Source organism: Cavia porcellus, unplaced genomic scaffold, assembly GCF_034190915.1.
Source record: "Cavia porcellus strain 051 isolate PalLab524CR breed Dunkin Hartley unplaced genomic scaffold, mCavPor4.1 scaffold_25, whole genome shotgun sequence".
NCBI classification, from domain to species: domain Eukaryota; kingdom Metazoa; phylum Chordata; class Mammalia; order Rodentia; family Caviidae; genus Cavia; species Cavia porcellus.
In genome coordinates this window covers 38,590,114-38,613,553 of record NW_026947508.1, presented here as the reverse complement: position 1 = coordinate 38,613,553, position 23,440 = coordinate 38,590,114, and the positions used below count along the sequence as shown (strand labels likewise).

The window sequence follows — 23,440 nt, the reverse complement described above, 5'->3', positions numbered from 1 at the left end:
GCAGTTCAGGCTGGCCTTGAGCTCACACTGTAACCCAGCTTGGCCTCAAACTCAAGTGATCCTCCCGCCTCAGAGTGCTGGGACTACAGGTGTGCACCACCACGCCCATCGGGTTTTAGCCCTAGCTTTTACTCTAATCTTATTAAACTACTTTATTTGCATCTCCCCTGAGGCCCTATCTCTTCTAGGCTCTGGGGCTTTTTATAAGTAGCTTTTTGCCAGAAAACTCGGCACTCAACCTTCCTGCTTCCACTTCCAAAACACTATGCTTTTGAAGCTGTGGAGAATATGAAACGTTGGGTGTTTAAACTTCTCCCTCCATTAGAAGGCAGAAACTCACAAACTATACCATCCTCAATCAATAGTAGACGATAAAGAGTGAATGAGCTGGGCGGTGGTACACGCTGTGAACTCCAACACTGGGGAGGCCCCCTGAGGCCTAGGTAGGAGAGTTGTGAGTTGAAGGTCAGCCTGGGCTACATTCAAAAAAACAAAACAAAGGAGGAATGAATGAAGGTGGATGGCCTACCTCAGCAATATCAGGTGTCGTTCTCAATTTTGCCATTTGACCGGTAGTGATAGTGATCTTCAGATAAAATCTAGTTTGCCCAATAAAACAAGTAGAATGAAATCTAATTGTTGACCAATACAAAAAGACGGGAGTACTTAAGGAAACATATTACTTGTTGGCCGGTAAAACAGATCAAAGGCAGGTCGCTCCGGAGTACACCTCCACCTTACACATGCAGGGATGGGGAGGCCTGAGTGTGGTCCCTCCAAGCGACCATACTACCAAAACCCTAAATTGTTTAAAGCGCAGATGTTCAAGCCTCTTCAGAAACACTCGGCTCCGTGTATGGCCATTAAAAGCTTTCTCCTCACAGTAAAGACGTTAGAGTTAGGAGGGGGGAAAAAAGGACGCCTTCTCTTCATGATCCTAAAGTGTTGGGCCTCTTTCCAAGCCCCAAATCAAACTAGGTAATGTGGAGCCAGGTGTTCGCTAATGCCTTCAGCTTGAATCCAATCCGGAATGTACAGCGAGCCGGCCAGGCCTGTTGCCTAGTGAAAATCATGTTCTCTCTGTCCGTCCTCTCGGGAACTCTATGGTTCTCGTGGTGACTACTCTAATTCTAGTTCCGGTCTCTATGGCGGCGTAGGCTGGAACGGTTGTAGGTCGGCCGCATTAGCCGCCTAGGGACCAATGAGAGTGGAGGGATGATAAAGACTTAGCCAGTAAAAATCAGAAGTTGTGGTCAGGTGGTGAGATTGACAACAAAACTGACCAATGAACAATGGGTAGGGCGGGTCGATCGTAGGGCTTATCCCGCCTGTCCCGCCATTCTCGCTAGTTCGATCGGTAGCGGGAGCGGAGAGCGGACCCCAGAGAGCCCTGAGCAGCCCCACCGCCGCCGCCGGCCTAGTTACCATCACACCCCGGGAGGAGCCGCAGCTGCCGCAGCCGGCCCCAGTCACCATCACCGCAACCATGAGCAGCGAGGCCGAGACCCAGCAGCCGCCCGCCGCCCCCCCCACCGCCCCCGCCCTCAGCGCTGCTGACACCAAGCCCGGCACCACGGGCAGCGGCGCAGGGAGCGGCGGCCCGGGCGGCCTCACATCGGCGGCGCCTGCCGGCGGGGACAAGAAGGTCATCGGTGAGAGCCGGACGAGGTCGGGGGTGGGGCCGCAGGGAAGCCTGGGCGCCGAACCGTTAGGCGACGCGAGGCGAGCGGGAGCGCGCGGCCAGTGGGGACCGACCACCGGCGCGTTGCCGCCGCCACCGCCACCGCCACCGCCCCTCCCCCCGGCTCCACACGCCTTCGCGGGCCCCGGTACGCGCGCGCACGTCGCCCGCGGACCCGCGCCTCTCCCTCTACAGCCTCGCGCCGCGGGCTGCGTGTGCGGCGTGTCCCCACCCGCCCGCCAACCGCGTGCGCTCCGGCTCGCACGCCGTTGTTCCGTCCCCCCCACCCTGCTCCTTCCGCGTGTGCCCGGAGGGCGCGGCGCGCCGCCTACGCAGGCTGGAGTGGGCCGGCGGCTTCCCGTCCCCTCACGTGCTCCCCGCCGCGGCCTGCGCACACACCCATCTTGGGCCCGCGCCCCGGGCCTGCCCTGGGGCGTCCCGCTGCTCTGGGCGCACCCACGTGTGCTGCCGGGGCTGCGTCGTGGTGGAGAAAAGGCTGTCAGGTGGTCTCGGCGCCGGCCCGTGGTAAAGGGGTCAGTGGTAATCGAGGCTTGTTCTGCTTTGTTTTCCAGCAACGAAGGTTTTGGGAACAGTAAAATGGTTCAATGTAAGAAACGGATATGGTTTCATCAACAGGTGAGAGTTGCGGTGTCTGCACCCCTGTCCCACCTCTTGCATGCTTGCTGCTCGGTCTGCAGGCTCTTCTGAGATTGGGCTGTGGCAGCAACTGCCACATTCTCGGAGTTGTCTTGGGTTTTTGTTTGTTTTTATCTTTTTGTTTACTAGTGTGAATTTTTTTTTTTTTTACCGAAGGGGTTAGAATGGTCTTTGTTTTAGAGCTCGATACCAATCTAAAGCTCAAAGGTTTTATTACGGTGTGAAGCAGTTGAAGGCAAGCAGAGTGAATGAGCCATGCCTTAACAGTTGGGTGAAACTGCGGGACAGTACGTTTTTATCTTTCCATGTGTTTTTGTGATTGGTGTTTGGTAAAAGGATCTACTAATTATTATGCTTGTTTACACCTCGATAATATTTTGACATGATTTGGCTTGTCAAGTAGGTGAGGTTTTGTCATCCTTACCATAAGGTTATGGTACCTTTGTTTAACCTTTCGAACGTGCTCTTTTTAATAGCTTGTATAATTTCCTGTTAGGACTGTATCGATCAGAGAGAGCAAGCTATTTTCATTTGTCTAAAGTAAATGTATCTGTAAGAAAATGGTCCTGTTCTTTTCAATATTTATTTCCCTTCCTTGTTAGAAAACCATGCTGACTGAGTCAGTTTTACTAAAGCCCTTAATTGTGGGTTATTAGAGTAGCCTGAAGTCCCTGGTACCTTCACGTGGTTGGTATTTGAAGGCAGAGCGGCAAGCTGCGCCTTGAGATTTGCCCTTGGAATTGGTAGCGGTAGCGATAGTGGTGGTGGCTGCGACCGTGGGCTCCCTTGTGAGCCGGGCATCATTTTCAAGATGGCTGCCAGGGCTAGTGCAGTTGCATGGGTGTAGAGTACCGCGAATGCCAGGAGCAACCTGGGCTGTACAGCTGGGATGCAATATTTGGCGCCATTTCAGCATTTTCTTAACCTTATTTTAGAAGGCCTTAAACAAGTAGATGTGAAAAACAACATGTAAGAGTGATGCAGAATGTAAAGTGAACACCAAATGATTGTAATTTGGCTTTTAGGGGAGATGTAGTTGATGAAAAAAATAAGCATTAGTCAAACCACAGTATTGTGCAAACATTCAAAGCAATAATTTGTAAGCATTGGCTGCTCAGTTCTCTCATACTTTAGTTAAGGAGAAATACTTTGTTCCTTCCAGAATACTTGACATTTACTAGCTGTCACACTGCTTGTCTTTGTGATCAAGGCTACATTTTCATCTTTTTGTTAATGGGTTGATAGTGAAGAAGTGCTTGGTGCTTATATGATCGCCAGTGATCATTTTTTAAAACTGATCTCTGAATTTTGTGTTTTTAGTTGGTATTTGTGTTAATCTTATTGTTGACTTACTGTTAAACCAGTGATTTTCAGATTAAGGGCGTTCAAAATGCAAATTAGTGAGTTCCTTCTGAACTTGAAGTACATTAGGCCTGTGCACTTTTTTCGAGAATCTCTGGTGATGGTGAGAAAGTTTTGTGTTTATACCTTTAAAATAACTGCTTTTAACCTTTTACTGAGTGCAGTAAGAAGGCACTGTGCTTGGCAGACTTTACAGTGAATAGATTCTAGGGTTTTGTTTTTGCTTTGGTACCAAGGGATTGAACTAGTGACCTGGCACTTGTGCAGCTGAGCTGTACCCCCAGCCTAGATTGTACTTTTTGTATGTTATAACTTTGAATCAGACTCAGTGACTCTTTCAGGGCAAATGTCAATTGTTTTTTTATTGTCCTTTCTTGGCTGGGATTAGCCTAACTTCAGCTGGTATGTTAAATTAACCAATAAAAGACTTTATAATCCAATTCCAATTAAATACAGGAAAGAGTTGCCCTAGTTTAGGAAAACAGTTGAGATGACTATTGGGACTTAATTCACTTGTTGTCCTAGCTACTTGTGAGGCTGAGGCAGGAAGATGCTACAAGTTCAAGGACAGGCTGGGCAAAATTAGCAAGACCCTATCTTGAAGTAAGTTGGGTCTAGCTCAGTGGTAGAGTATGCCTGCCTAGTATGTGAGAGATGTTGGGTTCAATATTACCACCAGAAGGGGGGAAATGAGTATTCTGAATTATATGTTCTTTTACATTTTTTATTTTATGTAGTTTTATTGTAAATGTTTATTCCATCCCAACCAAAATACCATCTGATTGTCAGGGCCTTGTTACAATTAAAGAGTGTTCTACTATGGTTTTACTGTCTAAAAAATACTAAATAAGAGCCAGAGCTTTTAAAATAGCAACTGTGTAGCTGGGTGTTCCACACATCTGTAATCCCAAGGATTGCTGTGTGTTCAAGGCCAGCCTGAATTGCATAGTGAATTTTTGTCTCAGAAAGAGCCCCCCCTGAAGAAAGTGACTTATTCTATGAAAGTGTAATCTAGGGGCTAGGGATTTAGCTCCGCGGCATAAGTACCTGCCTTGCAAACTCACAGTTGTTAGTTTGAGCCCCAGTACTAAAAAAAATGTAATCTAGGAATTCAGAGAAATTCATTGAGTTACTCTTTCCAGTGGTACGTTGCTTAGGAAAAAAAAAAACGGAACCACGTGACTGCAGTTTATTGGCTCTGATCCCCATATTACTGTTCTGTTCTTACTAGCCATTGTGAATTGATCTGTATTCACCAAATTTATCAAAGTTGGCAACAGCTTATTTTTTGTAATAGGATATGCATCTTTTATAGTGACCAGAATTGGATTTTGCTGTTGCTGTTCTCCAGAGTACTTAAAATGACTAAGTTAATCATTCTGAAATTTTAAGGTAAGGAGAATTTGGGTAATTACTGCCCAAATACAAATACTAATACTAGTCATACTAATTCAAACACAATTACAGTAATGTTTTGTTTCATTAAATTAAAAGAAATTTATATTCTTGAATTTTTTTTTTTTTTTTTTTTTTTTTTTTGCCTTTTTCTTTATGGTACCGGGGACTGAACTCACGACCACACACTTGCAAGGCAGGCGCTTATGCCGCTGAGCTAAATCCCCAGCCCCTATTCTTGAATTTTTAAGAAGCATTTTATACATGAAGACAGCTGGTTTATGCAAAGTGCACAAAATATAACTAGCATTTGGCTTTTTTGCAGCCATGTTGTCACTTTTTTTCAGATAGACATGCATGTGCCATTTTCAAGAATCAGTGGCACTTTGCAGCAAGATATAAAAATTATGGCTCCCATTGTGCACATTCAAACCTTTGCTAACCCCAGGATTAAAGTTGGGAGTGCCTTTCTACTGAGCCACAGTCCTTTTTAATTTTGAGACAGTCTAGCTAAATTCCCCAAGGTGGCCCCAATTTTGAATGCTGCATTCAGCATCCAGAATGGCTGGGATTATATATAGACAGATGCCACTGTGCCCAGTTACAGCCCAAAAATCTGTGCATTTTTTAAGTAGTGCTGTTACGGAAGCTCAAAAGAGGTCCAAGCACGCTCTTCATGAATATAGGTAGTAAGTGGCAGAGACAGGGTTTGATCTCAGTTTTTCTATTCTACAGTGGAGCTTATGTTCTCTAACTGCTAGTATATTGAAAATTGACACTAGTAGCTATTTGGTTGTTGTCCTTATAGATGTAGATAGTTTTTTTCATATAACTGGCTATTAGATATCTAAAAAGTCAGCACTCTCTAGCATGTCAGTGCACCTCCTGTGTACTGACTGCTAGTTTGCCAGATTGAAAAGCTTTCTACTTTTCACTGTATTTCCTAGAGTTTGGGGTTGCTGTTAAGTTCTACTTTGCATACAAATTGGCATTAAGGGTTTACTTACTACCTTGTATTAAGTATTTAAGGAATTAAAAGCAGAGAATGGAGCTGGGATAGTGGCATAGCACTTGTTTGGCAAGTGGGTGAGGTCCTGAGTTTGGTTTTCCCAGTACCAGTATATAAAAGGAGAGAACGCTGAACCTGTATGTATGAGTCTGGGTTTTTTTTTTTTTTTTTTTTGTCTTTTTCATTTTTATCGGTACCGGGGATTGAACTCACGACCGCCTGCTTGCAAGGCAGGTACTTATGCCGCTGAGCTAAATCCTCAGCCCAGAGTCTGTGGTTTTAACAGAGCCTGTGCCATAAGAATGGGTATAACTTGTACGGTTTTTGTTTTGTTTTTTGGTTTGTTTGTTCATTTGGTATGAGTAATGGAACTCAGAATGTTGCACTTGCCTGGCAGGTGCTATGCCACTGAGCTGTAACCCTGGTCAAGGTCATTGGTTGTTTAAAAAAGCAACAGAGTGGCCACAATGCCTGTGATACTTTCTTAGTTAAAAAAGAAAGTTAGTAGATCTGTTGAAAGATGGCTGCCAAAAGACTTAACACTATTAAAATCACTCATCTTCATATCTTCATCCTATTAGGTCTATCTCTAACCCTCTTATGTGAGTAATCTATAATGTGCCTGAAAGCTATAACACAAAGGGAAGCTTAAAGACACATTGATGTCATGGGATAGTTTCTTTAGAACTGAGATTCTTTGAGACAAGATTTTACCATGTAACCCAGGCTGGCCTCAAACTCTGAGCAGTCCTTCTGCTTCAGCCTCCTGAGTGCTCGGATTACAGGTGTGTATCACCACCCCTGGTTTAAAACTGGGATTGTTAGAATGGGCAACAATGATTTGTATGCTGGAGAATTTAGAAGTGATATATATGCAGGTTTTATTAGCCATTGGTCTTAGACAGAAGTCATCCCATATTTATCAGGTCACTTAAACAGGAGTACTCCATATAGTGGTGGTTCCTACTGTGTGCCAAAAGTACTAGAATCATTTGATCTTAAAATCTAGAATAAGCAACTGGTGTTTTTAACTTAACCTGTTTTCCTACTGCTGTGAATGCAATTTTGGAGTTTTCTTCCCTGTAGTCTGAGCTCTAGGATGCATCCAGATTAAGGCAGAATAATCTGCTTGGGAAACACACCCTTGAGGGGTTTCTTTTTTTTTTTTTTTTTTTTTTAATAAGAAAAAGGTAGAGATAAGTGGAAATTTATAAATACAGTACTGTGGATGGGTGAAAGATATTTTACAAAGTTTTAGCGTATATATTTATACTCACATACACACAGTGTAAAATTATATTTTAGGAGTGGGAGGACAGTCCAACATAGTTTTAAAATCCAGACTAGTGCTTGAGTTTGGATAGGTTTTGCTATGACAAGTATAGCAGGAATTTTAACAGATGGTTAATAGCAAGATACTAGGCAAGCCATAATGATTTTTCACATTAGAAAATTTCTTTGGCAGAGGATCCCATCCCTCATTCTGATTTTTAAGTTGCAGTTTGATGGTTTCAAAAAATTTTTTGAACTGAGTATGGTGGGGGACACCTGTAATCTTAGCACGCTATGCAGACAGGATTGCAACTAGCCTGCCTTGTCCACTCCATGCAGTAAAGTATGGAACAGAGAGAACAGTGCTCTTGGTACCTCAGAAGAATACCTTCGCCCCCTCCCTCCCATCTTACTTCAGTAATGAAGTTTTAAAACAAGCTTAATGAGCCACCATTACTATAGACAGATCACTCTTGGTCTAGTATTGTATCACAAACTAAGAAATGTTTTTACATGTTTTTAAGAGTTGTATACAGGGGCTGGGGATTTAGCTCAGCGGCATAAAGCAGGCGGTCATGAGTTCGATCCCTGGTACCGATAAAAATGAAAAAGACAAAAAAAAGAGTTGTATACAGAGAAAATACAGAACAGATACTATATGTGGCTACAAAGTTTTGTTTGATCTCAGACATTTTTGCAAAGCCTTGATCTAGCCCTTCTTGAAATCTTAAGGTAGTAATGACTAGGAACCATGAGGTTAAAAATCAGGTACTGTGAGCAAATGACCATTGTATTTCAATTCCCTAATTTGTAAAGGGGGAGGCAGGTCATGTTAGTAACCTTGGGGTTAGGATTTTTTTGTTTGCAGTGCTAGGGATTGAACCAGGGCCTAACACATGGTAGACAAGCACTGAGCCTACTGCTCCAGTCCAGAATTGTGAGCACTTTGAAGTTCTTAAAAGTGTTTGGAATTTTAGTCATCCTAATTTGAGTTGTTTTATATGTGATACAATTTTTCTCATTACAGGTATGAAAAAAAATCCAGTGAGGAGACAGTTTAATTATTGAAAGGCGGCTTTCAAAGATACATAGCTGTTAATAGTTAATAATAGCAGAGTTTGTTATTTGCTTTGAGACAGGATCTTGCTTATGCTGCCTTTGAATTCACTGTGTAGCACAGGCTGGCCTCAAATCCATAGCAGTCCTCTTGCCTCAGCCTCAAGTGCTGGGATTCCAGGTGTGCGTGACTACACCTAGCCATGGTTCTTAATAGAACCAGTATTAAAAATCAGTTTTCCTGTTAGTAGGTAAATAAACTTCTGAGTACTCATTTCATAAGTTATAACTAGATTGGTTTAATGTGTCCTATCCATAAGTTTTGGGGATTTTTTTTTTTTGGGGGGGGGGAGGCTGGGGATTGAACTTGAGACCCTACACTTGCCGGGCAGACGCTTATGCCACTTAGCTAAATCCCTGGCCCTTGTTTTTTTATTTTTTCAAGCTAGGGTCTCAGTGCAGTCCAGGGTGGCTTTGAACTCTTGGCAATCCTCGTGGCTGTAACTGAGTGCTAGGATTACAAGGGTAATGTCCAGCGAAGTCTAGGTTTTTTGTTTCACTGTACGGAGGATTGAACCCGAGGCTTTGCACCTAATTGCATGTCCCTGAATTGCGTGGGCTGGCTGATCTCAAACTCTGTATACTCCTATTTCAGCCTGATAACTGACTGGGATTACTTGTGTTTGCTAGCACACTAAGCTAAGCCATAATATTTTATCTTGCTGAAACTTGAGTTTTCTGAACTGTTAGATTTCTTCCTGAAATTTGGGCACACATTGCTCATACTATTTATTGAGCTGGTTTAATGTCAATAAAATATGTAGGTGCTGTTTTTCTGGCATGAGGTTATTAGTATATGTTGGTTTCCACAATTGTTTGTACCTACAGAATGTCTTTTTTGGTCTTTTTAAGGCAGGGTTTCACTCTACAGTTGAGGCTTCCCTTGAATACACTTCCATATTTAGCCCAGGCAGGCCTCAAACTCAGTAATCCTCCTGCCTCACTCTTCCAAGTGCTGGATTATAGGTGCATCATCACACTCTGTTGTCCTACAAAATCTTTTAGGTTGTTTTGTTTTGCGGAAGACTACATTATCTTTCATGTACTGTGGCAAACTTACACTAATTTAAAGGTATCCTTCTAGATAGTAGTAAATTTTCTAGTATTTCTTTTACAACCCTGAAATAAACTTATAGTGGCAGTATTTTTGTTAGTATTGAAAAGTCCTGTGAGGGTGTTGACTTTTTATTGAATTTAAAGCATAATTAAAACAATATAAAACACTTCTAAATTTATTTGCATGGAATCCAGAAGGAAACCATGGTCACCCATGCTTCATTGCTCAACCCTCCTTGATGCCGGTCATATTTAACAGCTTCACCTCCTTCCCAGCTCTGCTGGTTCTCTGTAGTGCCTCCCCTTTGAGTCCTGGAATGGGACAGAGTCACGTTGGGAGGCCAGTTCTGATTCATTCTGATAGGGCTCCATGGGGAAGGTTGGCCTTCTGACTGCATGGCGATTTCCCATATGAAGTGTCATGTCTATTTATTAAGGACAGTTTGTTGCATAGCCCAGGCCATACTCTTTTTCTCCAGGAATGTATCACCACTACACCCAGCACGTTACCCCATTGGCCTCAAAGGCATCCGAGATTATCTACCCTGTATGGAAGCGCCTGTTCCAAGGCTTTGTTAATCTGGTCTGGGGCTTTTATAACTGACTTCCAGGCTCCTTTTATATTCTAGTGTTCCTTAATATTGGTCATTAGATTAAAAAGTTTGTCTTCACATAAATTCTGGTATCCATGTTTGTACTTTGATTTTTGTGTGGCTTAGGTTCATAGGGGAATGGAGCTGAAAGTTTAGAGATCCTTTTATCCTCTTCACTATCAGTATATTCAACTAGAGAGGTACATTAATTATGACTGACTGACAAACCAGCTTTGACTTGTCACCTGAAGTCCATAGTCTGTATTAAGGTTTATTTTTTGTGTTGTACAGTCCAGAATGTTATTTCCATGGTCATTTTTATGGCTTTAAGGAAATTTGAGAGTTGAAAGTGGGAAGAGGAAATTGAAGATGAAATGAGGAAAAAGTAATTGCCACTTTATTTTGGAACACAACTTAAGAGTATCAGAGTGTGTGTTGCCTGTCCGCTTCAGAACACCCCCAACCCATAGTGCAGATTAACCTAAGGTCTTGCTGAGAGTTAGATTCATTGGGCTGACTAGATTTTGAACTCTTGCTTCTATATCTGCTTCCCAGAGTCCTAGGATTGTAGGTAGGCATTATCATATCCAGCCACACTTGGATTTCTTACACTTGTTTTGTTTATTCTTCTACAGGTAGTGAGATGACTGCTGTTTTTGCTAAGTCTTTAAAACAGACCATAGCACTTGCTTGCTTACTTTGTGCAGATTATCCTGATAGGAAGTTTATTATGTTGTGGTTTTCTTACTTGTTCAACTTGGTTTTGTTTTGCAGGAATGACACCAAGGAAGATGTATTTGTACACCAGGTGAGTGCTTATGTAGGTACTTGAACTTGTGGCTCAAGGCTTGTGAGAAGAATGTCTTCTCAACTATTGTCCCTTGCAAAAAAGGTTAAGTTCAACCACTCTTATTTAGTTCTGCCTAAAGAATAATATGCTTAAGTGTATACATTGAAACATTGTATTGGAATCCACTTGAATTTGAATTCTGTTAATAGCTATACCTTTTTAAGATTGCTCGGCTTACTGTACTAAATTTTTGTATCTAATTCTAGACAAGCAAATAATCACTAAGTTATGCTGCCATAAATACACGAAAACTGGCAGAAGTTTCCAGGTGCTATTAGATCTGTGTCTGTGGTAAGCATACATCATAACAGGGTATAATCAAAAACAATCTGAACAAGATAGTAAAAAACTGTCAAAACAGCCTGGATCCACCTCGTGGATTTCTTTGTTTTGTTTTTGTCACAAAGAATTGGCTGGCTTTGGAAAACTTGAAATACTTAATAGTTTGAGTTTAAAAAAAAAGTGCACCAAAGTTGGTGGTGGATCATTATTACATAATTGTAGTTTGGCATTAAGATTATTGCTAACGTAAGCTAATATTTTATAGGCACTATTGTATTTACTAATCCTCACAGATACTGCATGAATAGAAAAAAATCACATTTTCATATATGAACTTCTATGTTGTGCAGTTTTTTTTTCTACTAGGATTGTTGGAATATGAGATTGTATTGTAGATTATTGTAAGAACATCTAGCAACTTTTTATACTAATACAGAAATGAAAAAATCTGAAGTCACTTTTTATATGACTTTATTTAGGCAGATATGAGCTTAGATGGGGACCAGGGGCTTAGCTCAGCAGCATGGCACCTGCCTGGCAAGTGCGAGATCCTGGGTTCAATTCCCAGTACCAGTGAATGAATGAATGAATGAGCTTGGGTAACAGCATGCTTCTTAGGGAAGGTTATTATAGGTTGGTGCTTTGTACGACTGTCAGAAGTCATGAAGAGAGCATTCGTTCATTGACAGTCGAGTGATGCCAAATTAATTTCTAATATATCCAAAACCCTATCAAATAATGCAAGGGTCAAATGTAAGTATGGAAACATTTAAATTCTAAATGTAAATTTAGGAATGCTCAGAAGATGTTTTAAAGCAATGTTTCATAAACTTGGTATTCTTATTTGTATAACAGTAACTTACTGTTTTGCATGTTCAAAAGAATATGCAGACTTAGGAAAAATAGACAGCAAGGCTGGTCAGTCTTGCTGTCTGTTGGCAACCCTGAGGGGCTGGAGGGGGAGGGATTACATGTTGACTATAGAGTATTGGGATTTTAATTATCCATACTTCTGCTATCCCCTATGACTGCAGGTAATTGAGAGTTGGCTATATATGAAAGGTATGAAAACTATGTGACAGTTTAGATGACAGCTGAGATCAATTATTTGACTCAGCTCAGTTGTGTTGACCCATAAGGTGTCACCAATAATGTTTTATCTTTATTTTGGAAGTGGTTTTAACATGTAGTTGTTTCTTGGGACTTTGGCTGCTTGGGTCTTAGTGGTGTATCAAGCAGACTGCAGTTCTGGGCACCAGAGCTTAACTGGCCTCAGATTTGTTGGTTATCCTGCCTCCTCTGGAATGGAAATGCATGAGTGATCCTGTAATGGATACTGCTGTGATGTGAAATGAACATGGGATTTGGAGTCCCAAGACCTAGATTTAGAAATCCCTACTCTGCCACTTAGTAGCTGCGTGACCTTGAGCAAGTCACTTAACTTTTACAAGTCTGTTAATATGTAAGATTGTACTCTGGGGAGGTAATAGCCAACAGGCCCATGCAGTCAGATAATCTTTAAGAATGGCATAGCTAATACATGTGAAATGCATTTCCATGGAAGCGTATCACAGGTTGGAAAGGATTTTTGTTGACATTTGTAATTGAGTTTGATATGGAAATACAGGGACAATGTTGGTTTGTTAAACTTTGAAGCATGTAAAATTAAACTCGCCTGTCATCTAAACTGGCTATGTGTGGGGCTAGCTTCAACTATTAAGTGCAGTCTTTGGGGGATAGATGGGTAGTTTTATTTTGTTTCAAGCTATATCTAATGCTTTCACAAAAAGCATTTAAATGTGTATATATATAAATTGTTGTGTCTGTGTTGAGTGTTAAATTAGTTTTGTAAATAGTGGTAAAATGCTGGGGTCTTGTAAGATTGGAGTATATTGGTTGAGGTTGGGGGTAGCAGTGGTCCCTGCTTTCTTGGACCTATTGACAGTTTGGTCTTATGTAAAGCAAATTATAAGTATATATCCAAGCTTAAATAATAATTGACTCTGGTACATTTTAAATGAAAAAGAACATTATTTTCCCCTGTTAATCTATTTTTGGAATGTGATATTACTAGACTGCCATAAAGAAGAATAACCCCAGGAAGTACCTTCGCAGTGTAGGAGATGGAGAGACTGTGGAGTTTGATGTTGTTGAAGGAGAAAAGGTGAGGATGCTTTTTGTGTAAAGGTTTGACTTCAGTATGGAAATATTTTGGAGATTTCATCTGTTAGGATGGTGGCTATAATGTGGATGGATGTGTTCAGGTGACTATATGAACACAGGCACATCAAGCCTAATGTGCTGGCTACAGTTAGAGGGCAGTCTCTTCAGAAGAGCAAGGAGCTGACACTTAGTTGTTTCTGTGCACCCACAGACAGCACACCCTGCCCTAAATTTTAAGTTTTGTCCTTTGGGTTTTTTTCCCTAGCTTTGTGTGAAGTTTGTTGACAGTATTCCCATTTCCTTTTTCACTATCAATAATATTAATGACTTTTGTAGGGTGCGGAGGCAGCAAATGTTACAGGCCCTGGTGGAGTTCCAGTTCAAGGCAGTAAATATGCAGCAGACCGTAACCATTATAGACGCTATCCACGTCGTAGGGGTCCTCCACGCAATTACCAGCAGAATTACCAGAATAGTGAGAGTGGGGAAAAGAATGAGGGATCGGAGAGCGCTCCCGAAGGCCAGGCCCAACAACGCCGGCCCTACCGCAGGCGAAGGTTCCCACCTTACTACATGCGGAGACCCTATGGGCGTCGACCACAGTATTCCAACCCTCCTGTGCAAGGAGAAGTGATGGAGGTAAGTCTCAGCAAAAAGGAAATGGGTCTGAGGCATTAACTCTTACATTCGGGATTAATTCTTCTGGATTTTTCACTCTTACTGTTATTAATGCAGTAGGTTTGATTTCTCTTGTTTTTTCAGGGTGCTGACAACCAGGGTGCAGGAGAACAAGGAAGACAAGTGAGACAAAATATGTATCGAGGATATAGACCACGATTCCGCAGGTATGGCCAATATTAACTGATTTCTTTTAAATTCCTCAATTGTAAGCACTCAGCAGAATCATATTCTCTAGCAGCCTTTTTGAGGTAAAGATCTGTTAACACTTCACATTTTCTTTCATCAGATACCTGAGTTGAATCTCAAGTCAGTTTGTTTTGATAATGTGATCTTTGCATCTTCCTGACAGTGTTTAAAAATAGCTTGTATGGAAGAGGTCTGCTTTAGCTACCCGTGGTGGCTCACGCCTGTAATCCCAGCACTCTGGAGGCAGAGGCAGGAGGATCGTTGAGAGTTCAAGACCAGCCTAGGCCACAGAGTGAGCTCAAGGCCAGCCTGAACTGCACAGCGAGAACCCTGTCTCAAAAAGACCAAAAAAAAGAGCTCTGCTTTATATGTAATTGTTTTGGGGTTTGTGTGGGTTTTTTTTTTTTTTTTTTTGTGCTGGGGATCAAATTCACAATCTCACTTTTTTTTGCCAAGCAGACACTTAGGCCACCGAGCTAAACTCCCAGCCCCTTTTTGTTCTTGTTTTGTTTCATTTGTTTTTTGAGACAAGGTCTTGCTATGCAGTTCATACTGGCCTTGAGTTCTTGAACAGGTAAGAATAGCTTAAACCTGTTTCCTAGGCAGAAAAGAAAAGGTGGTCTTACAAGCATTAGGACCATGGCATACACAAAAAATAAATTTTATTAATCCCTTTTCAACTTAGGTATGCACTAATTTTGTCCCCTAAGTCACACAGTAAAAGCACTCTATTATAAATATATTTTGGTGGTTGAGAGAGGAGGAACCAATCCCAGAATATTAACCAGCATGCCTACATGGGTATTAAATACTTAATTGTAAGGTAGTTATTAGAATAAGAAGTCCATGAACCAAGCATATTTCAGTACATGGTATTATATATCTTAAAGCAGGGTTTCCAGTCCCAAAGTACAATAGAATAGTGTGGTAATTCTTCAGAGTTATTTAGGAATTATGAGGGATCTAATTGAAATTGCACTGTATATATATCAGATAAGAATCTGGTGCACATCAAGAATTTTTGCATTAGCAGCTAATGTCCTTGATCATACTTTTTCTTAGTGTATGTTTTGCCTGAGTTAACAGAAATGAACCAAACCCTAAGAGGAAGTTTCTGGTTCAGTTATGTGCAAAAAGATTGTATTGGCTGTGTTGGTGTCATAAATTCCCTTGTCCAATGGCAACGGTCATTTTTGAAGCTGACTAATTACAGGGTTTTGTTTATCTTGACCTGAACTGTGGCTCAAACTCTGAACCCAGATATGGATTATTATTGAAATAATGTAGTCAGAACTACCACAAGATCATGTCTTAAAATCTAAAGCAGGAACTTAGTATCTTAATCCATGGCTGAGACCTTGTCTTAAAAAGCAAAAACAGATTAAACAACCTCATGTTTTGTTTTGGATACCAGGAATCAAACTCAGGACCTCGTGCTTGCCAAGCAGGCACAGTACCATTGAGCTACATCCCTGGCCCTCGTTTTTAACACAAAGTAGCTGTTACTGTGTGGTAGTTACTATAGTCATGAAACACATTTTTTCAACTCTGCAGTGAGAGTGGCAGTGTGGAGCTTTCCAGCCAGGAACTCATGTAAATGAGCAGTGAATGAAGCACGTGGTCCCTATGGGATGCATGGAGTCAGGCATGAAATTCTGCCTGGTGAAGATCCAAGAATGTATAGAAAGAGGAATCCTAAGATGCTTTGTTGGAATGGAAACAGATAGGTGGTAGTAAAGGGGAAATAGGAGATCAAAAACCATTTTTATTTATTGGAAATGAAAACATTCATAGACTGAAAAGTAAAATTGATAGACAAAAGGCGGCTGAGTCAAAGAAGTAAAATGTTTAGGACATTGACCCTAACCCTCTCTAGAAGAGGACAGAAAATTTAAGTAGTGATTACAAGTGTAAGCTGAATCCACCCAGCAGAGTCATTTTTCCAGTCATTTGACTGGCATACTCAGTTGTACAAACTTGGCATTGGTCTATCCACGTGAAGGTGGAGAAGTAGGGGTGGAACATGTGAGTTCAAATGAACTTTTTGGGGATGAAGGACTGAAAAATATTGAAGGAGAGTAATTGAAGAGTCACATGCTCAAAATTAGAAAACGAGGCTGGGGGTTTAGCTCAGTGGCATAAGCGCCTGCCTTGAAAGCAGGCAGTCGTGAGTTCAATCCCCGGTAACGATAAAAAGGAAAAGGACTGAATAAATAAATAAATAAAACTCAGAAAACATCAATATGAGGTCAGCAGTCTAAAAGAACAGATTATTAGAAACTTATCTGAAACTGCAGTAGAAATAGGGTAAGGCTACAGAGTAGCCTAAGGTTGAAGGCCTCTAATTTTTTGAAGCAAACAGGAAGAGCTGATTTACTAACCACAGTAGTATGGTAAAACAGCTATCATTTGGACAGCAGAGGAAAAACCAAAGCACTTCTGGGTCGAAAAGATGAGGTTTCAGGAGGAGAGGGCTAAGATGAGCAGGTGGGAATTACGGAGGATTTAGAGTCTAAAACAGAATGCGGAGAGGTAAATGTGAACTTGAGCTATGATCTTGGTAGTCCTAGGATTTTCGTGTTGTTATGAGTATGAATGGGGAAAAGGATAAGCATGTATCATTCCCTAATCATTACCCCCCAAAATAGTATCTTGATTGGCGGTGAACTGTCTTAATTCAGGCCATTGGAAGTGATATGTTAATGGAATGTTCCATTTGAAACCTGGTTGTTTTAAAGTGTACAACAACCATCTATCTGGTTGTGGGCTGTTTTGTTTTTGGTTCATTTGAATTTTGGGTGTTTTGTTTTGGTCTTTTTAATATAGGGTTTCTGTAGTACAGTTCAGGCTGATCTCGAAATTGAAGTGATCCTCCTGTCTCAGTCTCCCAAGTGCTGGGATTTACAGGTGTGCACCACCATGCCTGGCTAATAACTTCCTGGCTTTTAATCTACTTTCTGTCTTGTTATAATTTACTCTGGACATTTCATGTATGGAGTTATATGGTGTGTCTTATTTCTGGCTGCTTTGACATAGCACAGTGTTTTCAAGGGTTTTTTATTTTGTTTGCATCAGCTTTGATTCTCTTATGGCCAGTCATGTTGTATTTGCATGAGTGTGCTGCTTTTCCCCAGTTTTGACGGCTGTTTGGGTTGTTTCCGCTGTCTGGCTTTTGGAAATATGATTCACAAGTTTTTGTACATAGTCTCTCGGGTAACTTGGAGAAGCTGCCAGAAGGACAGACTGGTGTTTATTAGTATGAGGGAGACATTTCTTTTTGATTTCCCATTGTTTAAGCAAGTACTTTTCAGTAAAGGTTAGTGGCACCTGCATTCAAACTTTGGTACGATAAAGCCCATTTTAAAATCTTTTACATTAAAGTGTGATATTGTTAACTATTAGCTAGTTGGTGACTGATTTTGTAATATATTAGCCGATTTTTTGAGTCCACTTTTTAATTGACATGTAATATTTATGAATGTTAATGGGGTACAGTATATTCAGAGATATATACAGAATATAATCAGGTTGGGTTAATTAGCATTTTCACCTTGTTGAACATTTATCTGCTTTGGTGCCTTTGGACTCTTCGTTATTTTGAAATAAAATTCTTAATAGAAAGACTGGCTTTTTGTTTGTTTTGAGACAGGGTCTCACAGCCTGGTTTTGAACTCACTTTGTAGCCCAAGCTGGCCTTGAATTTGGTGATCTTCCTGCCTCAGGTTCCTGAGTGCTGGAATTACAGGCAGGTGCCACCACACCAGCAGAACTAGTTTTTGGAGACAGGGTCTCAGTGTGTACTCCAGGCTAGTCTCAGACTCAGTGATCCTCCCATCTCAGTCTTCAGAGTTAGAGGGATTACAGGTGTACAACACCATGCCCCAGACTGTGAAACTGATTTTAAATATTCATCTTTCATCTCCTTGTATAAAATGTCCACACTCACTTTATAAACTAAATATGCTCTTAGTTTTTGTTAAACTTTCTGCACACTACTTTAATCACACACATGACCAGATAGTACTATTTATTGTACTCGACTGTGCCAAATATTTACTGGCCCTGTATGCAGATTGAAAAAAGAAGTTGGTGTTAATCATTTGTAAGTTTTCCTTGTGTTCATTTCAGGGGCCCTCCTCGCCAAAGACAGCCTAGAGAGGACGGCAATGAAGAAGATAAGGAAAATCAAGGAGATGAGACCCAAGGTCAGCAGCCACCTCAACGTCGGTACCGTCGCAACTTCAATTACCGACGCAGACGCCCAGAAAACCCTAAACCACAAGATGGCAAAGAGACAAAAGCAGCCGATCCACCAGCTGAGAATTCGTCCGCTCCCGAGGCTGAGCAGGGCGGGGCTGAGTAAATGCCGGCTTAACATCTTTACCATCATCCGGGTGAGTGGGTGTGGCTGACTGCACTTTAGGAATGTTGAGAATTGACCGTATTTGGCCCCTCTAATCTGAATAACTTCTGTGGTTTCACCAGTAAGCTGAGGAAAGAGTTTTGGCTAACCGTGCTCTGAGAAGTATGTTAATTACACTGTTATGTATGCTTCATTTGTTTTAATGGACTAAACACTTGGGATTTTGAAAATTTTTATTGGCACATCTTAGCTATATGTAGTAACATTCATAAGGTATTTGTACGTGTACATAACTTTGCATAATATATTTGTTGCTGCTTTTCATCTCATTCGCCTTCCCTTCAATGCCTCTTGTCTACAGAAGCCTTGTTTCCATTTTTTTCCCTTATATTCTTCCCATTTCCCAATTTCTCCAGCAGATGTTGGTCCTTATTTTTGGTTTTGCACACCAGAGAAACAATGCAGTATTTAAATGTGCATCTGCTTTGTTTCACTTGAGTATGGCACAAGGTGATCCTTCTTTATGGGAGAATAGTACTCCATTGTATTTTTTTGTGTGCCTGTGTCAGGTACAAACTTGTGACCTTTTGCTTACCAGACAGGTCCTTATGCCACTGAGCTATATCCAGCCCCTCCATTGTAGTTTTAAAGACACTTCTTTGTCCATTGATGGGTATTTGGTCCATTTCAAGATTTAGCTATTAAACACTGTGCCGCTATAAACAGGTGTGCATATCTCTGGCATGATGTTTTTTAAGGGAAGAAGAAAGAACTCGGGCAAATAGAACCTCTAGTTTAGTTTTTTGAGGAATCTTAATGATTCCTACAGTGGTTGTACCAATCTGCATTCCCACCAACAGTGAACAAGGGTTCCTTTTTGCCTACAGCCCCACCAGCACCAGTTATTAATTTTTTTTTATGATCCATTCTTTCTGGAGTGAAATGGAGTCTTAGTGTTTTAATTTGCATTTCTTTTGTGTGTGTGTGTGTGTGGTACCCGGCATCAAACTCACAAACTTGCACTTACCAGGCAGGCACTTACAGCACTGAACTAAATCCCTGGCCCTAGTTTGCACTTCTTAAATGACGGCTAGGTTGAACATTTTTTCATATTTTTCTTTGCCACCTCTAATTGATCTGAGAATTATCTACTCATTTCAGATTCCTGTTTTTAGACTGGTTCTTTAAATTTGATAGGATCTGATTTTTTTTTTGTCCTTTAAGTTCTTTACATATTTTAGATAATCCATACCTGGAGGAATATTTGACAAAAAATATTTTCCCATACTGTGGGTTGTCTCTGTACTCTGTTGGTGTTTTTTGCTGTGTAAAATCTTTTTAGTAAGGTGAGATCCTACTTGTTGATTCTTTGGGATACTTCCTGTGTGATTGGGATTTTGTTCATAAATTAGTCTTTGTTTACACCTATGTCTTCTAAAGCTCTACCTATTCTATCTTCCAGATTTAGTATTTCTGTTTTAGATCTTTGATCCATTTCAATTTCAGTGTGGTAAATGGTGAAAGATAAAAGTCTAGTTTTAACCTTTTGAGTGTGGAAAGGCAGTTTTTCTATCACTTTAATAAAGAGGCTGTCATTGTTCAAATGATATTTGTATGCTGTATCTTTAAAAAGAAATGAAGTTATTAGAACCTGTAGCGTGGATAATGATGCCAGGCAATCAGCTTAATTTTGCTGTTGAGAAAGATGGGAGATTTTTATTTCTAACATGGTTTGACTTCTTGGTCTTTAGAATGACTTGTGTTTTATTAAAGATTCCCGTTTTCTGGCAGATTAAACATGGTACATTTTTGTTTCCATTATTGTAAATTGGGCTGAGGATTTAACTCAGCTGCACTGTGCCTGCCTGGCAAGCACGAGGTCATGAGTTCAATATCCAGTACCAAAAAGAAAAAAACATTATCATAGGTTATTTTGTTATCTTTAAATTCCCAAATTAAGGTGGAGGTTTGTGTGTATAGCTTGTTAATTGATATCAAAAGACATAATTGTATCTGGCTCTGGAATTGTGTTCAGCCAATGGTACTTGAGTTTTTTCCCATGGCAGAAAGTGATCCTTTCTGGTTGTGAGCTGCTTATTTTAGGTTAAACCAATGGTTTGTTAAATGTTTCCTTATCCAGAGCTGATGATAGCCTGAGCATTGGTACATTTAAACAAGCATTGCAATGAGTTGTGTATTGCTAACCTTTTATTTATTTTTTCTTTGCAGTTTAGTCATCGAGCAAGAAGAAACGAATAGGAAATTCCAGCAATAAGAAATGAACAAAAGATTGGAACTGAAGACCTTAAGTGCTTGCTTTTTGCCTGTTGACCAGATAACTAGAACTATCTGCATTATCTATGCAGTATGGGGTTTTTATTATTTTTACCTAAAGATGTCTCTTTTTGGTAATGACAAACGTGTTTTTTAAAAAAGCCTGGTTTTTCTCAATACACCTTTAAAGGTTTTTAAATTGTTTCATATCTGGTCAAGTTGAGATTTTTAAGAACTTCATTTTTAATTTGTAATAAAAGTTTACAACTTGATTTTTTCAAAAAAAGTCAACAAACTGCAAGCAACTGTTAATAAAGGTCTTAAATAATTGTCTTTGTGTATATCTGTGGTTTTGTGTTAGCAAGTCTTTCATTGATCATAGGACCTTTAGCTTGAAGCAGCCTGCAGGTGGATAATACAGATCAAGGAAAACCTGTGATCCTTTTCTTACAGGTTCATGGTAAAAATTAGAAAATAATGTACTTGATAAATGGCCTGTTTTTCATTTAAGGATGAGCTTGTCAGGAATGCTCCATAGAAATGGTAACATAGTATAAATTTTGTGAAGGTTTTTTGATGGGACCTGTTCTCTAGCATAGACTGACTAGATTTGATTTCCTGTTCCACTTAGCAGTCATTGTAACAGAGTTGTTTCAACTGCCAGTTGTCAGTCTCCCTTGCTGGAATTATAGACATGCACTTTCTGCTCTACTTTCAGAGCCCAGGGGAAGACACGGTGGGTTCACGGGATAAGAAACAGTCTATCCAGAGGCCATGTAGTATTGTACAAGTCCAGTCAATGGGGCCTTTTTCCAGAACATGCTCAGGATTCACAGAACAGATCATACTGGACTCAAGACTTGTGTGAGTATGGTAGACAAATAAGTTGTCTCCCATTAGCATTTGCTGAATGTCTTACAAATGGACCTTTTGTGATAGAGCCTGAAAACGTGAAAAGAGCATTTTTACCCCATTTAGTTGTAGTTCATGCTACAGAAAGTGTTAGCACCCATATCTTGTTGGTAACTTCTCAAATACCCAGTGTTGAGGAGAGTGTAGTGGAGAGCTTTAGCATTACTGATGGTAAGATGCTTATAATTGCATGTATATGGTTTACAGTTGGACTCCCAAATGTCTCACTTGCTCATAGGCAGAGCTTTTTGAAAAATGATTAAATCATGAGGGCACTGGTCAAATGTGTTACTGGGTGGGATACTAGGGAACCCGGTGGTGAGGTGGGGTGAGGTAGGTAACCTGGAAGAGTAACATTTCCTGGCTCCTAGATACTTTGCTTCCTGACCATTGCAAGGGGAGCAGCTTTGCCTTTTAAGCTGTAGGTGTCATATTTTGTCCTAGAGACAAGGAAAGACTTTATGTAGTAGTAATGGAGACCCTGGCAATATTGGTTGAACAGCTAGTGTTAAATGCTTAAAATAAGAAAAGTTAGGATAGATCCTGTCTTGATTTTTGTAAGGATTTCAGAGTCTGTCTTTGTAAGACAACCCAGCAAGTGTGGCTAGGGTGTAAGTTGAGACCTTGGCCTCCCAGTCAGATACAGCAGTGTGAGATTGGCAAAGTGACTGCACACTCCATTTTGCTGGAGAGGGTGGGATCTCTCCTGCTAGAGCAAGTGGCTTCTTGGGCAAATCCCCCTTGTATTCTCTACCCTGGAGCCTGATACAGAGAGCTGGTCATGATTCCATTCTGAAAACTGACTAGAGCAGTGAGCCAAGGGCAAGTGGGAAGGGATTCTGTGTCCTGTCTTCCCAGACTGTTCTCCCTTGAAAATAACCAAAGGCTGCTTTCCATTATGGTTTCTGTTGGTATTGTACTGGAGGGCGTATAGCAAACCAACCTATGGCACATGTATTACTGTTTCCTTTTAAGGTAAAAGAAGAGTTTTTTCTAAATTGTAGAAGTTGTGTTGGCACCTTTGTGTTAAGTGAACTTTGGGTTCAGTTTGGTCACTTGGTCTAAAGCTCACCATCATTGACGTGAGTGCAGTCAAAAGTAGGGAAGAACTGGGAAGGACACTGCAGCTACCGCTGGCTACAAAGATAAACTAGAACTCACTAAGAATTGGCTAAGCCATGTTTCTGTATATGCACATGCATAATGGTATTTAGGAAATTAAAGGATCTCTGGGAAGGAGTCCCAATGTTGAGATGGTTAAGGATGGTTTTTCATGTTGGGTACTGACGAGTATGGCATTTCCTCATTCAGTGTTTTGATATGCCAGGTTTTAGAAAGCAAACAGGCTTTTTCAAAATGATTGCTGTCAGGTAGAGGGTTGGATTTAAGTGCCAAGCACATACAGAAAATGAAAGCATGTCCTTGTGAAAGTAAATACATAATTGACACTTGCCCTCCCAGGTCCAGGGCTGAGTCCTGAATGGCCAAATAAAATCAGTGGTGTGGGGCAGGTGGGTTGGCTTCACAGAGTACTTCCGGAGCTGGAAGTTTAGAAAGTGGCTGCAAGCTGGGCCAAGGTGTGGTGCAG

The 23,440-nt window shown here is 40.9% G+C and overlaps 1 protein-coding gene across 2 annotated transcripts; it reads left to right on the top strand.

Moving 5' to 3' along the window:
- Positions 1-1,337: 1,337 nt before the first annotated feature.
- On the top strand, positions 1,338-21,273 carry Ybx1 (Y-box binding protein 1). Of its 2 annotated transcripts, NM_001173041.1 has the most exon segments (8): positions 1,361-1,652; positions 2,254-2,317; positions 10,916-10,949; positions 13,348-13,437; positions 13,773-14,075; positions 14,199-14,281; positions 18,432-18,697; positions 20,896-21,121. In NM_001173041.1, coding segments are annotated over 7 exon segments (975 nt in total). In that variant the 5' UTR covers positions 1,361-1,486; the 3' UTR covers positions 18,667-18,697; positions 20,896-21,121.
- Positions 21,274-23,440: the final 2,167 nt, after the last annotated feature.

Excerpts from the sequence above, each read along its gene's own strand:
- Ybx1 (XM_063235110.1), top strand. The coding sequence starts at position 1,487 with ATGAGCAGCGAGGCCGAGACCCAGCAGCCGCCCGCCGCCCCCCCCACC. Across the intron at positions 1,653-2,253 it reads CGGGGACAAGAAGGTCATCG|CAACGAAGGTTTTGGGAACA; the intron begins GTGAGAGCCGGA and ends TTTGTTTTCCAG. Across the intron at positions 14,076-14,198 it reads TGCAAGGAGAAGTGATGGAG|GGTGCTGACAACCAGGGTGC; the intron begins GTAAGTCTCAGC and ends TTGTTTTTTCAG.